Genomic DNA, 17706 nt, shown 5'->3' with positions numbered 1-17706 from the left:
ATTTAAGGTCAGTGAACTGGGCAGGTTTTGCCAACACTGCAGGGCCTAAATGTCTCCACAAAGACTATAAACCCTAAAAATAAAGAGTACCCACATGAGGAAACTGGCTTATTAAACAAATCTAAACATGCAGACAGATTTTATGTGATGTTAGCTGGAGGTTTGGGGGGCGGAAAAACTTCCTTCGTTCAGCGTTTTAAAATACAAGCATAAGTCATCAATCCATTCTAACAGCCTGATCCTGGACCTGCACGAACACATTCATGCCTGCTGCGTTTTCATAAGCTCATGCCAGCATGTCTCCGCCGATATATACATCATGTGAAACTCCTGCTGTATCTCTATAGGAGACGCTTGCCTTCAGAACGGCAGCAGACGTGGAGTTGCTGCACGCCTCAAGAAGTTCTTTATGTGCTCTTCAACCAAACCACCGTCCATCAGTACCGAAAGCAAGTTTTCTTTCAGCACAAATCCACAACAGCTTTATTTAGACAAACACTCTCGATTAGTATTTTTTATCTGTCTATTAGTGTATTTTTATATTTAAATGTGCACTTACGGTGTTATTGAACAAACTGGTTGAGTGAATGATTCAGTGACTCACTTACATTTTGTTTCTCATTGAATCTGTGTCTGTAAAATTGGTTGGGTGAATGATTCAGTGAATCACTTTTATTGTTTTGTTTCGGATTGAATCTGTGTCTTTGGACAAACTGGTTGATTGAATGATTCAGAGACTCACTTGGACAAACTGGTTGATTGAATGATTCAGAGACTCACTTATTTTGTTTTGTTTCATAATGAATCAGTTTATTTGAACAAATTGGTAACGTGAATGATTCAGTGACTCACATGTTTTGTTTCTGATTGAATCAGGGGTTTTGAACAAACTGGTTGATTAAATGATTCAGTGGATTACTTTTATTGTTTTGGTTCTTTTTGAATCTGTGTCTGAACAAATTGGTTGGGTGAATGATTCAGTGATTCACTTTTATTGTTTTGTTTCTGGCTGAATCTGTGTCTTTTGACAAACTGGTTGATTGAATGATTCAGACACTCACTTATACTGTTTTGTTTCTTGATGAATCAGTTTATTTGAACAAATTGGCAAAGTGAATGATTCAGTGACTCACATTGTTTTGTTTCTGATTGAATCAGGGGTTTTGAACAAACTGGTTGATTGAATGATTGAGTGAATCACTTTTATTATTTTGTTTCTGAGTGAATCTGTGTCTTTGAACAAACTGGTTGGATGAATGATTCAGTGACTTTCTTACTGTATATTGTTTTGTTTCTTAATGAATCAGTGTTTTTGAACACAATTGTTCATTGAACGTTTCAGTGACTCACTTACATTGTTTTGTTTCATAATGAATCAGTCTATTTAAACAAATTGATAAAGTGAATGATCCAGTGACTCTCTTACATTGTTTTTTTCCTGACTGAATCAGTGTTTTTGAACAAATTGGTAAAGTGAATGATTCAGAGACTCACTTACATTGTTTTCTTCCTGACTGAATCAGTGTTTTTTGTACAAACTGGTTAAGTGAAAGTTTCAGTGACTCACATTGTTTTGTTTCTTTATGATTCTGTGCTTTTGAACAAATTGGTTTAGCGAATGTTTGGATATAACTCAGTTTTTAGATCACACTTCATTATTATTGTTCATTTATTCATTTACTGTAAATTAGAACTAAATTTAGAAATAGTTTTGAAACAGATCTTGGTGCTTAACAAACTAAATTAAATATTTAGGCTAATTTAGGCTAATGGATGCCCGTCAACACAGTTTCCTTACTCCACAAAAGCAAAAGAGTAAAGAGTAAAAGTAAAGTAAAGTAGGCCGAATGGAGGAGGCTCGTTCTTTATTCTTGCGCTGCAGATGCTCTGTTTAACTGTTTTCTCGCTAGTGAGGCGTTCAGTTTTTACAAAGTCTGCCATGTGAATAGCAAATGTGCGACGCAACTGACTCTTAAAGTGAATGTGAGATGACACTCTGATTGGTTTAACCCTCTCAAGGCAGGTGTTGCTGATTTGCAACAGTTAAAAGCATAGATTTTGCCTGTTTCTAAAATTTAATTTGAGCATGAAAGGGTTAATGCATGTTATGCTCAAAACACACCCAGAACTCATTATTAGATTAAGCACAATCCTCTTGGACCATGCGCCAGGGTGCAAACGATATTTCTCCATCCTTAAAATAGCAAAAGTGGATTCGGACACATGCTCTTAATGCTTTTGCGCTTTAGACTTTGCGCCTAGATTGTTTAAATAGTGTTTCACTTTTTACATAAGCCAAAGAGTTACATTTTTTCTCATTTTTTCAGCTGCTGAATGACAGATTGGATGTATTAAAGTATCAAATCAAATCACTTTTATTGTCACATCATCAGCAGCATGTGTGCTATGATGAGTGAAAAGCTTAGAAAGCCCGAAGCTCGGAAAGTTTGTTGTCCAGTGACTGAACGTTAGCCAGCAGAACGGTGGGGAGCGGAGGTCGAAATTCAAGGTGTCATAGTCTGACTAACGGCGACTCTCTTTCCTCTTTTCCGGCTGTGTTTCCCTTGTCGCTTCGGTTGTGTGACCCAGACAAAGGGCTCTGTTGCTGTGTTTGTAAACAGAGCGCCGTAAAAGAACTCAAAGTCCGGTCTTCGATGTACAACGAGCAATTTCCTGAAGTGTGTGTCTGTCGTAGGTAATGAGAGTGTGTACATCCAGCACGAAAAACGACAAAAATACAAGTAAAACACACAAAACACAACAAAGTTAGCTAGGTGCTCACAACATAGCGGACATGCTTGGCGCCATCTTGATGACGTTGTAGTATGCCCTTTGAATACACTCTGTCCCTATACACTCACTTGGAAAGAAAGTTTAGTAAAAATAATCATATAATTAATCATACACTGGCATGTTTTATATTTAGGGAACACTGCAGCAAATCCTTAATACCACTCGTATTGAACTGTGGGACTATAGCTAATGATTAGCTGTCAAAAGCAATTGCTGCTTGTTTTTCTAATGATCATTTCAGATGCCGAAGTTTGCTGTTATTCGCGTACATATGCATTGTGTTATGAAACCGGAGGGCTGTTAGCATGAAGCGGTAATGATCCTACAATTACTCTGTCACACTGGATGGCTGTACACCCAGAGGGACGCTTCTGAGATGGGTAAATGATGTTGGTGTGTGTCAGATTTGTTTGACGAGTCGTCTTCTGTGGATCACGGGGTCATACGTCTGCCATTAGTCTTCCACGCTTCAGGTGTTGCAGTAATCACTGTGACTCCCAATAGCAGCCGTCACCTCGCTGATTAATGTTAGCAGACGATTCCACATTTCACTCATTGTTTTATTGGCTTCTGCTCCTTTTAAAGATTATTCAGCCTTTAGAGGTGTAAATGATGTGTAAACCTCGGGCGCAGGTCATTTTGGATGCTAGATGGTCTGAGCTGAAGTTGGGAAAGCTCAGCTTCAATATGAGCTAGCAGATTTATTGCTAGGAAGGTCCCAGCGAGTATTTGTGTGGTTAAAAATATCGAATAGACGTTTAAACATTGACATCTATTTTTAAAACAAGTCTAACTTTGTGTAGTCTAAATGTTATTTAAATGTTTTTTTCTGACATACAAAAATGCTTGCGGTATTGACATAAAACCCCCGTGAAGCGCCCCCCGCCTGTCTGAGCAGGGTGTTTCATACCTCTCCGTGGCGGGATGAATTTTGGTTTGGCGCCCCGACATGGAAGAATGAATGTAGTGGAAACCATGAATTAAATTACTAACTCATAAAGACAGTGTAACACCAAATGGCATAACAAAGTAATTAAATTACTGTGTTTTTTGGTACTCATTAACATTTCATTAGCCTAAAATTTCCTGTTGAATAAGATGTTTTATGTCTATTCAGTCCACTAGTTACTTAAATCATAAACTCAGCAATCATCTTAAAGGTTAACGCTGTGTGAAGAGTATGCAAATTTGGATCTTAACCCTGATCTCTTGTGTTTTCTCCACAGATAGCATTGAGGATGAGCTGGAGCTGTCAGCTGTACGGCATCGACCCGAGGCTTTGGAGCAGCTGGAGGCTCAAACGCGTTTCTCACGCAAAGAGCTTCAAATCCTCTACAGAGGCTTCAAGAACGTGAGTTAATACATCTGACTGCACGTCTGACATCAAAACAGAGTTTGATTTTTCCTTTCTCGATTTGAAGCGGCTCGCGTTCGGGAGAAATATTTCCATCTGAGTGTTGGTTTGATGTAGAACATGGCAAACTTTGCAGATGAAAAAAAAACGATCACGTCTGCTACTGTAATCAGGTCAGGAAAGGTCTCTAGAGTGTCCCTGAGGCATAAATGTCCTTTGTCACCTTTGGTGCTCGATGTAATGAGACAACACCGAATTAACTCGACCCAAATTGTCAGGTGACAAAGCGTGAGAGAGGCACAATGGTCCGTTATTATCAGACTCTCAGGGGGAGAAATCAGATGGTGGTAATCCTTCCTTTAGGCCACACACACACAGAGACACGTGATGACTGCACTGAAGCTTTGCTAGCACCTTCAACATTGTCTTACACATTTTTTCTTGTGGAGTACTATATACTGTAAATCAATAATACATGTTTAATATGTTTGTCCATTCATTATTTGACATTTATATGTATATATATATATATATATATATATATATATATATATATATATATATATATATATATATATATATATATATATATATATATATATCTCGCTGGCTGCAAAGGGAGGTTCGGTGGAAAAGCCAAACTGTTGAAAAACAAAATATATCATAGAGTTGGGTGGTGGTCAGCAGGAGTAGGTCCAGGACGCTGGATCTGCTCTCGAGCCCTCCCGAGGTGTCATGGGCTTAAATCGTTGAAACACCGAGGAAGGGGGGTGCCCATCTGATGACCGGCTGTAACCACCAACCCTTATAAAGAGTATATCCCTAACTTCCTAGCTGGTGCTGAAGGAAGAAAGGAGGGGGGAAGTATGCCACTGGCCCACAGTTGCGATGGTCCCATCGTATTTTGCATATATATATATATATATATATATATATATATATATATATATATATATATAGATATATAGATATATAGATATATAGATATATAGATATAGTGCATCTGGAAAGTATTCATAGTTCTTCACTTCTTTCACATTTTTTATGTTACAGCCTTATTCCAAAATGGATTAAGTTTGTTTATTTCCTCAACATTCTACACACAATCCCCCATAATGACAATGTGAGAAAGAGTTTTGAAATCGTTGGAAATTTATTTAATAATAAAAACCTGAAAAATCACATGTACATCAGTATTCACAGCCTTTGCTCAATACTTTGTTGATGCACCTTTGGCAGCGATTACAGCCTCAAGTCTTTCTGAATATGATGCCGCAAGCTTGGCACACCTGTCTTTGGGAGTTTTTGGCCATTCCTCTTTGCAAGTACCTCTCCAGCTCTATCAGGTTGGATGGGAAGCTACGTTGTACAGCCATTTTCAGATCTCTCCAGAGATGTTCAATAAGATTTAGGTCTGGGCTCCGGCTGGGCCATTTAGGGACATTCACAGTGTTGTTGTGAAGCCATTCCATTGATATTTTGGCTTTGGGTCATTGTCCTGCTGGAAGATGAACCGTCCCCCTGTCTGAGGTCAAGAGCACTCTGAAGCAGGTGTTCATTCAGGATGTCTCTTTACATTGCTGCATTCATCTTTCCTTCTATCCTGACTAATCTTCCAGTAAAATTCCAAGTGGGGAGTGTCTTCTGTCTGGCCACTCTACAATACAGGCATAATTGGTGGATTGCTGCACAGATGGTTGTCCTTCTGTAAGGTTCTCCTCTCTCCACAAAAGAACACTGGAGCTCAGGCAGAATGACCATCAGGTTATTGATCACCTTCCTGACTAAGGCTCTTCTCCCCTGATCACTCAGCTTAGATGGCCGGCCAGCTCTAGGAAGAGTCCTGGTGGTATCAAACATCCTCCGCTTATGGATGATGGAGGCCGCTGTGCTCACTGGAACTTTCAGAGCAGCAAAAATGTTTCTGTAAACTTCCTCAGCCTTGTGCCTCGAGACAATCCTGTCTCAGAGGTCTACAGACAAATCCTTTGTCTTCATGCTTGGTTTTTGCTTTGACATGCACTGTCAACCCTGGGACCTGATATAGACAGGTGTATGCCTTTTCAAATCATGTGCAATCAACTGAATTGACCACAGGTGAACTCCTATGAAGCCGCTGAAACATCTCAAGAATGCTCAGTGGAAACAGAATGTAGCTGAGCTCAACGGCAAAGGCTGTGAATACTGATGTACATGTGATTTTTCAGCTTTTTATTTTTAATAAATGTGTAACAAATTTAAAAACTGTTTTCTCACATTGCCATTATGGGGTATTGTGTGTAGAATGTTGAGGAAATAAACTAACTTAATCCATTCCACAATGTGGAAAAAGTAGAAGTGCTATGAATAATTTACGGATGCCCTGTAATGCAATAAACACCAGACAATCAGAATAAATAATAAACAGATTAAATAAAACGATGACTTCAAATTCAGCTGGCAATTCCACTTTATGTTTCTCCATCCTTGATTTATGACTAATTGCTAAGATCCTTCAGATTTAATTAATCGCTGTCATGGGTCCTGTCCCAAATGCCGCATAAGCCCTCAGATTCCTCCACACTTTGATGCTGTAGTCGTAAAGAGCTGAGCAAAGGGCACGCCGAGGGCACGTGAGCCCCTCTGAAGCTAAAATATTGAATCGACCATCCTATGATCTCCTGAACTTCACAGACTCGCATACGCAATACCTATTGTAAATCTGCAACTCCTCATCAAGCGTGTCATGTGGGAAAGTCTGGCTTGTTTTGATCCATTGTTTTGTCGGTCCACAATGGTTTCACTATTATCCTGATTACAGCCGAAAATGCACAAAGAGCATGAATAATAGTCGCTTGTGTCCATAATAGTTATAGTCAGACCCTTGCCATTGGAAACCCTTTTCTCTTCATCCTTTAGCGTGCTTTTATGTATTTCAAAGGACGAAGATATTCATGTTTAGCTTAGTTTGTTCTTTTATTCAGCGCACAGACATATCTGTTTTATTACTCTACAGTTCTCAGCCTGGTGTTTTATATCAGACAGGCAAAATTAAAAACTGATTGAAAGTATGTTAATTTGAGAATCACTGTGCTGATTAAACTACTCGTAGTTCTTTGCTTCGTTGCTGAATTAGGTAAAACGTTCATCTAAAATGTAGCTAGTGGCGGATTTAGGAATGGGCAATATGGGCGATCCCCCAGGGTGGCACGTTTTGCTGGGGGCACGGGGAGATGGTGCAAAAAAAAAAAAAATGTGCCCAAGTAAAAGCTTTGATATTCGATTTACTTTATGCAAATATTAATTTAGAGTCATCCCAGAATAAACACGTTACACCAGGGGTGTCCAAACTCAGTCCTGGAGGGCCGGTGTCCTGCAGATTTTAGCTCCAACTTGCTTTAACACACCCCTATTGAAAAAAACAGCTTAAACCAGACTAGGCTGGTTGGCTAGTTTTAGCTGGTCAACCAGGCTGGTTTTAGAGGGGTTTTGGCAATTTCCAGGCTGGTTTCCAGCCATTTCCAGCCTGGTCTTAGCTGGTCAGGCTGGGAGATGACCAGTTAAAACCAGCTTGATCAGCCTAGCCATCTGTGAGCCCAGCCAAAACCAGCTATGTCCAGCTTAAACCAGGCTGGTCAAGCTGGTTTTAGCTGGATTTAGCTGGTCATTTTCCAGCCTGACCAGCTAAGACCAGGCTGGAAACCAGCCTGGAAAGGGCCAAAACCCCTCTAAAATCAGCCTGGTCAACCAGCTAAAACCAGCCAACTAGCCTAGGCTGGTTTAAGCTGGATTTTTCAGCAGGGAACTGCAAGGATGTTTCTAGAAAGCCTAGTAAGAGCTTGATTAGCTAGCCCAGGTGTGTCTGATTGGGGTTGCAACTAAACTTTGCAGGACACCGGCCCTCCAGTACCGAGTTTAGACATGCCTTCGTTATACATTGACATTTGCCGTATTTTGCACGTGCAAATTTGCTACTCTATGTGCAACTGAAACAACACTGGTGTAACCAAACTGACGCATGCACGCAAAGAACCATTCCAACGCACCTCACACGCTGCTCACTCGCTCCTGGTATGAATCCCGGTTGTTTACATGCACACCGATAAAATACGCACCACTCATGCGATGTAAAACCGGAGTAACAGCCTTTTACAGGGGCGCCTGCAGGATTTCATTCTAAGGTACGCACAAATCCAGCACCGCCCTGCCGCCTTCTGATGGCTGTTATTTCAGTATTCAAACATTAAATAATGAATGCATTAAGTACAATAAAAACGAATATTTTTTTTAATAATTTAGCAAAATTCTGCTATTTTTATCTTTGTATTTTTATAATTTAATTTTATTAGTTTTACTATTTTATTGTCTTCATAATTAAAGCCATAGACAAAATCCTGATTGACATTTTAGAAAATATTTTGCGCAGCTACCCAGTATGTATTAAAGATCACAGAGAAAAAAACAAAACAAAAAAACACAGAAACATGTTAAATGCTCCAATAAATTATTTAACTGAATCGTAAAAATAATAATAATAATAATAAAATTGCTCATTTTTATTTTTATAAAACATTTTATTATTATTTTTGAGTAAAAAACTATACCGACATTTAAGAATCCATATATTTATTCATTAAATTTAACTGTTTTTTTTGGTGCATAGGCTATAATTTAACTCATACAACAGTACCTTGAACAGCTACACTGCCGCTAAAGCTTTCAAACACAACCCCAATAAAGTAATGAAAGATTAGACTTTCTCGGGTGACGTTCGATATCTCAACACGCCGTAACCGTCCTTCGGGGGGTATAGCCGGCATTAAATTACAAAACAAGACGTCTGGCTTGACTGAAGTGCAGTTATTTCCTCATTGTTTAAAGAGTCTGCAAGTTCGTGTTTCATGGATAAAGTATGTAGCTATAGGATTTTGAACATCAATAATGTTAAGCCTGTCTTTATTCGATGCACAGCAGAAAAAAAAAAGTCTTTCAGCAGTGCATGCAGCTGTTGGTAAAGTTCTCTCCCGCAGTCCTCAGTGGAGAAACAACCGTAACCCCAAGTGTTCTCAGAACGATTTGGCACGATAGTGGAAAAGCAGGCAGCGGTAGTGTATACCGTTTAATAATCAATTTAAATTATGTCACAAATAAATAAATAAACAAAAAGCGGCATTAATTCCCGTCCTCTCATTTTAGGTACGCACAGTGCGTACAGTCGTACGGCTGCAGGCGCCACTGCCCTTTTATGCAGCAAAACTAATTACATTTATTAAATTGGTTGTTATACAAGTTATATATAATATGAGTTATATAATTATATATACAGTTGAAGTCAGTATTATTGTCGCAAACTGAAGAGGGGAGGGGGGGGTGTCTCACGGGGGCACTTCAGATAACTTTGGAAGGGCACTTTACATCCAAGACTATAAGGTGCATGTGCACAGCACAGGTTGAGCCCTATGTGTGCATGTGCCTGCCAACACTGGACTGTACAACTGCAGGATCTGTTAACACTTTAGTTAAAGTGTGAATTCCCACTAATAACCACCGACTGATTCCCTGCCTAATAATACGATGTTGGCTAATTATTCCTGATAAAGTATGATATTATTTCACATCCCTTATCCTGCCCAATACCTTAACCCAACTACTTACTAACTATTAATAGGCAGATAATTAGTCGTTTATTGAGCTGAAAGTCTTACTTAATAATTCATTAATAGCAAAGATTGTACCTTAAAATAAAGTGTGATTTTTATACTACACGCACATGTAACAGTACATGACAAAAATATGAGCAGTAAAACGGAAAGTGTGTGAGAGCAGCCTGTGGCGTCGCTCATGACTGTATTCCCTGTGCTGTGTGTGGAGCAGCTGGAAACAACACAACACGCTTTAATACTGGAGGGATTTATGCGCACATCAAGCTTTTACATTCTTCAACAAAACACATTCTGTCAGTGACACTCTCAGAAACACTTTCAATCTGCTGGCATGGTAAAAAAAAAGGATTCAGTCTCGCTTTAATGGATTTACTGTACAGCATAAATGCGTATATATCTAGATCTTCAGTGTTAAGGCTTCATAAACGCTCGACTTCCTGATGAACTCGCTGTGTCCTATTTCTATCAGAGTAAAGCGATGAAGTCGACATAATGTCTGCTGAGCACACTTAAAATGTTGAGGTAAGTGTTTAGAGCCTGGAGAAATCTGTATTTATCTTGCTTTCTGGAACAGATCTGACTACTATACTCTTAGATGTAAGTTACAGTAGTTGATGTGTTTTAACATATTTAGTTCATCCTCGTCTTATCCCCTGAGAATATTATTTTGGACATAAAGAGGCTAAACTTCCTATTCCACATAAAAAAAAAAGATTTTCTTGGCACACTTTGGGTCTATTAGTATCAATTGAGCATTATGTCAACGCCACAGTCTACCTGAGTATTGTTGCTGACCATGTCCATCCCTTTATGACCACAGTGTACTCATCTTCTGATGGCTACTCCAACAGGATAATGCGCCATGTCATAAAGCGTGAATCATCTCAGACTGCTTTCTTGAACATGACAATGAGTTCACTGTACTCAAATGGCCTCCACAGCCACCTGAGCTCAATCCAGTAGAGCACCTTTGGGATGTGGTGAATGGGAGATTCGGATCATGAATGTGCAGCTGACAAATATGCAGCAACTGCGTAATGTTATCATGTCAATGTGGAGCAAAATCTCTGAGGAATGTTTCCAGTACCTTGTTGAATTTATTCTTGGAAGGATTAAGGCAGTTCTGAAGGCAAAAGGAGGTTCAACCCACTACTAGTAAGGTGTACCTAATTAAGTGGCCATTGAATATATATATATATATATATATATATATATATATATATATATATATATATATATATATATATATATATATATATATATATATATTCAGAACTTTTAGCCCCCCTGTTTATTTTTTCCCAATTTTCTGTTTAACAGAAAACGCTTTTTTTAACACATAAACAATAGTTTTAATAACTCATCTCTAATAACTGATTTACTTTATCTTTGCCATGATGACAGTAAAAAATATTTGACTAGATATTTTTAAGACACTTCTATACAGCTTAAAGTGACATTTAAAGGTTTAACTAGGTTAGGTTAACTAGGCAGGTTAGGGTAATTAGGCAAGTTATTGTATAACAAAGGTTTGTTCTGTATCGCAAAAAAATTGCCTAAAGGGTCTAATAATTTTGTCCTTAAAAAGGTGTTTAAAAATTAAAAACGGCTTTTATTCTAGTCAAAATAAAACAAATAAGACTTTCTCCAGAAGAAAAAATATTATCAGACATACTGTGAACATTTGCTTACTCTGTTAAACATCATTTGGGAAATATTTAAAAAAGAGAAAAAAATTTAAATGGGAGGCGAATAATTCTGACTTCAACTATATATATATACTCAGTTACTCACTTACTATTTTTAATTGTTTGCCACCTGTCTCAACCCCTTTGCCTGTTAGTAAAGCGTTTGAGCCCTGCTCCAGTTTATTACAAAATGTATTATCTGAAAATTTATGTGAAACAAAAACTAAATTAAACCTATATTGGATTTAGTAAACTTTTGTTTATTTAATTTTTATAGTATCCATCCAGAAATATTCAACCAATACACACATTTCATTGCATCTTATAAAAAATGAAACAAAACCCATCGATCATCACGCTCTTGCATTTTCTTGATATATATATATATATATATTTTTTTTTTGTTCTTCTGGAAAATGTGGTGTGAACAGATTTTTTTCCCAGAATTTGAAAATTCAATTCAATTCAATTCAATTATTTAAAAATGTAATTTAAAAATAAAAAATATAACATTAATAAATAAATAAAATAAAATGTGATAATAATTGTCCTCCATTCAGATTTTTTTGCTCTGCTATATAATAAATATATAACATTTGTTTTCTATTATAAATTAAATCTGACAAACAAAATAAATAAACAAATAAATAATAAAAATAAACATCTTAATCTATAAAAATAATATCTTAAGCAAATAAATATCTTATTAGAACAAATTAACTTTATGCATGAATTTTGAATTTTAATTCCTTGATTTTTTTCTGAAAAAAAAAATTAATAATAAATTAAATTAAATTAAAAATAAATTCAATTAAATTAAATTGAATTGGCGTTATCAGTGATTATCAGCTGAAAGATATGGGCCATTAGGGGCCTTCTGCACCTACCAGTAGGCTCAAGTTGCTTAGGTTATCATTCATCCACATGGTTAATTAGCTATTGATTGCATACGGCTGCAGCCGGAAGTTAACAGATCTGCATCTGGAGTCTTCTATATTAGTATAGCTGATTAACCATGTCGATGGATGATAACAGCCTTCTGAGTCTACCAGTAGGCGCAGAAGGCCACTACCGGCCCATATCTATCAGCTGATAACCACTAATGATAACGCCCATTCAATCAAGTGATAACATTCGAAGCGGGTGCACAGTCGGTATGACAGGAATACTGAAACTGAAACTCCACTTAACATTCCCAAATGCTCCTTTACTATTATCATGACACCCACATTTAAATGTTGAGGTACCCACCGGTCTCCATTCAGAGTTTTCATAAATAATCAAACCCGGTGTGAAAAGTGTCCTCGGCACCACCAATTACCTCAGGCTCTGGAAAACATGAAAGCAGTTGTTTTGGTCTAATCCAGCACTTCACATGTCTGACATTAAAAACAGCAGTGTGCGTGTGTGTGTGTGTGTGTGTGTGTGTGTGTGTGTGTGTGTATGTTGTTTCAGTGAGCTCTGCTTAATTAAAAAGGATTGTTTCGTGTTGCTGTCATCCAGTGTCTCCTGAGGGAAAGCCGTATAATTACCTTTAAAGAGACACGCGTGGCTTTCTTCGCAAAAGCGTCAGTGCCAAACTCTTCTCAACGTTATCAAGCCTGCAGGTTCATTAACACGGTTAAGATGCGCACGCTGTAATGAAGAGATGTTTTCAGCTTACTGAAGCATGAGAGTTCAGCGCAATCAGAGGATCTCTGGCATGTTTTGCTTTCAGTTCACTGCTAATTCAACTCGTGGAAAACAGAGCAAAGAAAAAAAGTCTGAGTGGAGGAGAGATTTATTTTATTTTATCTTGTTTGTTTAAAACAAATATTAAATATATTTATTATATAGCACAGCAAAGGAAAAGTCTAAATGGTGATTTATTTATTTTTATTTATTTTTTATGTTTTTTTTTCATTTCTTTATTTTGTTTGTTTTGTTTATTTATTATATAAAACAGATATTCAATATATTTATTTTTTTCAAAGCAAAAAGTGAATGGAGATTTTTTATTTTATTTACTTATTTGTTTGTTTTATTATTTATTTAGTTTTTGTTTATTTTATAAAACAAATATTGTATGTATTTATTTTATTTGTTATATAGCGCAACAAAAAATTTAATGAGGGACATTTTTTCTATTTTATTTAATTATTTATTTATTTATTTATTTAAAACAAATATTAATTATATTTATTAAATATATTTATTATATAAAAAGACTAAATGGAAGATTTATTTATTTATTTTTTGTTTGTTTTATTTTATTTTATTTATTATGCAAAGCAAATATCATGTTTCATGGCGATGCAGTGGTGCAGTAGGTAGCGCCTCACAACAAAAGGGTCGCTGGTTCGAGCCTCAGCTGGGTCAGTTGATGTTTCTGTGTGGAGTTTGCATGTTCTCCCTGTGTTTGCGTGGGTTTCCTCTGGGTGCTCTGGTTTCCCCCGCAGTCCTAAGACATGTGGTACAGGTGAATTGGGTAGGCTAAATTGTCTGTAGCGTATGAGTGTGTATGGATTTTTCCCAGAGATGGGTTGCAGCTGGAAGGGCATCCGCAGCGTAAAACATTTGCTGGATAAGTTGGCGGTTCATTCTGCTGTGGGGACCCCAGATTAATAAAGGGACTAAGCTGAAAAAAGAAAATGAATGAATGAAATATCATATTTATTTATTATATAGTGCAGCATAGTAAAAGTCTGTATGAAGATTTATTTATTTGTTTGTTTGTTTTTTTGTTTAATTTTATTTAATTTTATTTACTTTTATTTTATTTTATCTTACAAATGCAACCATTACTTATAAGAATAAACTTAGTTGTTGGTAAAATCCACTGTCAACAGATTATTTTGCATGACCTTTATTGATCTACTAGAGCAAAATTTCCCAAAATTGCTCAAACAGCTCAAACTTTTTTCTGCATAATATAATTTTTTTCATTATTGTATGCTTGTATTTTTATTTAAGTGCTGCATATAGCATGTTAACTGAATAATCAATCAATATTAAATTTAATTGTGATAGTACAGTTGAATTTTACTAAAGTTGTCTTCAGTGTCACATGATCCTTCAGAAAATGTATCTATGCATTCAAGTGTTATAGATATATATATTTTTAAGTAACAAAGAAGAAAATACTTTAACTAAGGGAATGAAACTTTACACATTTTAAAACCCTAAAAAACACTCAGTGTTTGTATTAAGATTTATGCAATTAATTATTTTTCTAACAGATAGACTACAGTATATCTAATAAAAAAAGTCTCAAACTCTTCTTTGAGAGTAAATGTTAAGATATAATAAACATGTAGAAAGTGTTTCTTATTATATTACTGTAATCACAATCTGTTACCATGTTTGAGAAAGAGGAGCTTCAGTTTTTTGGATAAAGTTTCAAAATAATGGTGAATAGTTTAAAGGACTCTGGGTCAATTCTTTTATTTGACTATAGAGCTATAAGACAAGGAGCAGCTTTAGGCCCCGTTTACACTAATGCGTTTTAGTTTGAAAACGCATACGTTTTGCTACCGTTACGCCATCCGTCCACACTACGCCAAAATTTTCGAGTGCTGAAAACGGAGCGTTTTGGAAACACTGGAGAGGCCGTTTTCATTCTGAAACGCTGCTGCTCCGTATCAGTGTGGATGGGGGAAAACAGAGACATCTGAATATGGAGGCGGGGCTGCTGAGATTCGCTACCTGATTGGGGCTTTTGTGTCATTGCATATCTTTCCCTTATTCGTCAAGCCCCTATCACATGAACATAACACATAACTTTAACGCTACCGGAAGACAGCAGACCAGCCTTCACTGTAAACAACAGCATGGACACAGAAATGGAAGCGTTGTTTGCACTATTGTCTGTTTTAGGTGCCATTGTGCAGTTATTCATTTGTTACGTTTAGTAACAACTCGACCTCATCGTCTGTCCACAAAAATACCTCTTCTGCTTTCTCTGCCATCGTGTTCATTGTTCCACCGGCGTTTGTTGACTTACAATAACCAAATGCCGAGCGAGACGCATGCTTTCTGTTTATACTAGAACGCGCATGCCCAGAGTGCGCGAATGGTCATGTGATGTACGTTTTTGGTGGCGTAGTGTGGACGGAGATATGTTCAGAAACACCAGGTGAAACGCTAGTGTGGACGCGGATCGTTTTTGATCTAAAACGCCGTTTTAAAACTAAAATGCACTAGTGTAAACAGGGCCTCAGATTTTAGCCTCAGCCAGATGTTTTCATTCACTTAGAGCTTTGTTACACACCGTTGGAAGGTAATTTTCAAAAACCCATAATAGGGTTTGTCTCAACACTTAAATGAAATGGATGATTTAGGCAAAAAAAAAAAAAAACAGCAGAAATCTTTCTTGGATAAGTGGATTAAGGACAACTAAGCAATTTTCTGCAATTACCTTGCTTGAAATAGATACATTTAAAAGCACTTTTCATAATTACCGCAATTGCCAAACCATTGGACAAAGCAACAACAATCATTTAGAAAATAGCCATTTCTACTATATAATCTAATCTGAATCCTGCGGTTCAAATGACACTCTTCCGGCTTTTAGAAATGTGGCTGGCGCCTTACAATTGTTCATTTCTTAAAGAGAATCCATAATAATTCTTAATAGTCACAATATATTTTGAAATCATAAATGCTTAGGACCCATTTCACATAATAAAAGTCACGTTAAAGCAGTTGATGACGCTCAAAATAAGCACAAAGCGACATAAACATCAGATTTGTCTTTCTTTTCTGCTATGGATGCGCGATGTTTTGTCTCCATCACATAAATGCGCAGAATGTCAACAGAAATGACACTTCTATCACTCACTTTAAATCGCAGCAGGCAGGATGAATACGATAATAAAGCTACAGCTCATCTGTTTCTCCTTATAAAGCTGAATGTTTTATAGATGTCAGAATCTGGCGTCGTGCTTTCAGTAAACTAGTTAAAAGAACATTAGACTTCTCTGTTCTTTCGGTACAAACATGTGAATTAAAACAATACATCCAATGCTACAAATTAGAAAGTGCCGGCGTTTCCCTGCGACAGAGACATTAGTTGCTTTTATTGCTTTTGTATCTGTCGTCAAGGGAGAGGTATTGTTAAAGATGTGATTTCACTTTGTTTTCACTGATCTATCATTGCAAGGGAAGCACATGAGGAATGCTGGAAGTGGCTAATAAAGGACTGATGAATGCAGGTCTTAAAGTTTAATCTGTAATCATTGTGTCGTATAAATATATATGGGTTACCAAATATAATGTTCAGTTTGGAGAGAGATGGGGGGGGGGTACACACACACACACACACATACTGCATAATGTTGAAATGTAATATAGAGCATTTAACAGAGTTGACAGTAACAGAGTTGACAATAACAGTTGATAGTAACAGACAATAACAAAGTTGACGGTAGCAGAGTTGACAGCAACAGAGTTAACAGTAATATACAGCAACATTCAACAGTAACAGAGTTGAGTTACAGACAGTAAAGGAGTTGACAATAACATGGTTGACAGTAACAGAGTTGAGAGTAACAGACAGTAACATAGTTACCAATAACAGAGTTGATATTAATCGGGTTGACAGTAACAGACAGTAACAGAGTTGGTAGTAATAGACAATAACAGAGTTGATAGTAACAGGGTTGACGGTAACATAATTGAGAGTAACAGAAAGCAACAGACAGTTACAGAGTTAACAATAACAGAGTTGACAGTATCAGATTTGATAGTAACATAGTTAACAGTAACAGAGTTAACAATAACAGAGTTAACAATAACATAGTTAACAGTAACAGAGTTAACAATAACAGAGTTAACAATAACAGAGTTAACAGTAACAGAGTTAACAATAACAGAGTTAACAGTAACAGAGTTGACAGTAACAGAGTTGACAGTAACAGACAGTAACAGAGTTGACAGTAACAGAGTTGACAGTAACAGAGTTAACAATAACAAAGTTGACAGTAACAGAGTTAACAATAACAGAGTTAACAATAACAGAGTTAACAGTAACAGAGTTGACAGTAACAGAGTTAACAATAACAGAGTTAACAATAACAGAGTTAACAGTAACAGAGTTGACAGTAACAGAGTTAACAATAACAGAGTTAACAATAACAGAGTTAACAGTAACAGAGTTGACAGTAACAGACAGTAACATAGTTAACAGTAGCAGAGTTAACAGTAACAGAGTTGACAGTAACAGAGTTAACAATAACAGAGTTAACAATAA

At 36.8% G+C, this 17706-nt stretch overlaps 1 protein-coding gene across 8 annotated transcripts in view; it reads left to right on the top strand.

Annotated features, from left to right (window-relative positions):
* kcnip4a (potassium voltage-gated channel interacting protein 4a) overlaps nt 1-17706 on the top strand; it is a 314740-nt gene that overhangs the window by 284772 nt on the left and 12262 nt on the right. For 6 of the 8 annotated variants that reach the window (XM_017357141.4, XM_068222787.2, XM_021478058.3 and 3 more), the window contains one exon: nt 4020-4144. In XM_017357141.4, coding sequence (XP_017212630.1) covers nt 4020-4144 — 125 coding nt within the window. Of the gene's footprint in view, nt 1-347; nt 450-4019; nt 4145-17706 lie in introns of all 8 variants that reach the window. The other 2 variants (XM_068222786.2, XM_068222785.2) reach the window with 1 other exon arrangement.

Source organism: Danio rerio, chromosome 7, assembly GCF_049306965.1.
Source record: "Danio rerio strain Tuebingen ecotype United States chromosome 7, GRCz12tu, whole genome shotgun sequence".
Taxonomy (NCBI): domain Eukaryota; kingdom Metazoa; phylum Chordata; class Actinopteri; order Cypriniformes; family Danionidae; genus Danio; species Danio rerio.
The sequence above is the reverse complement of the archived record's forward strand: the minus strand, read 5'-3'. Positions and strand labels throughout refer to the sequence as shown.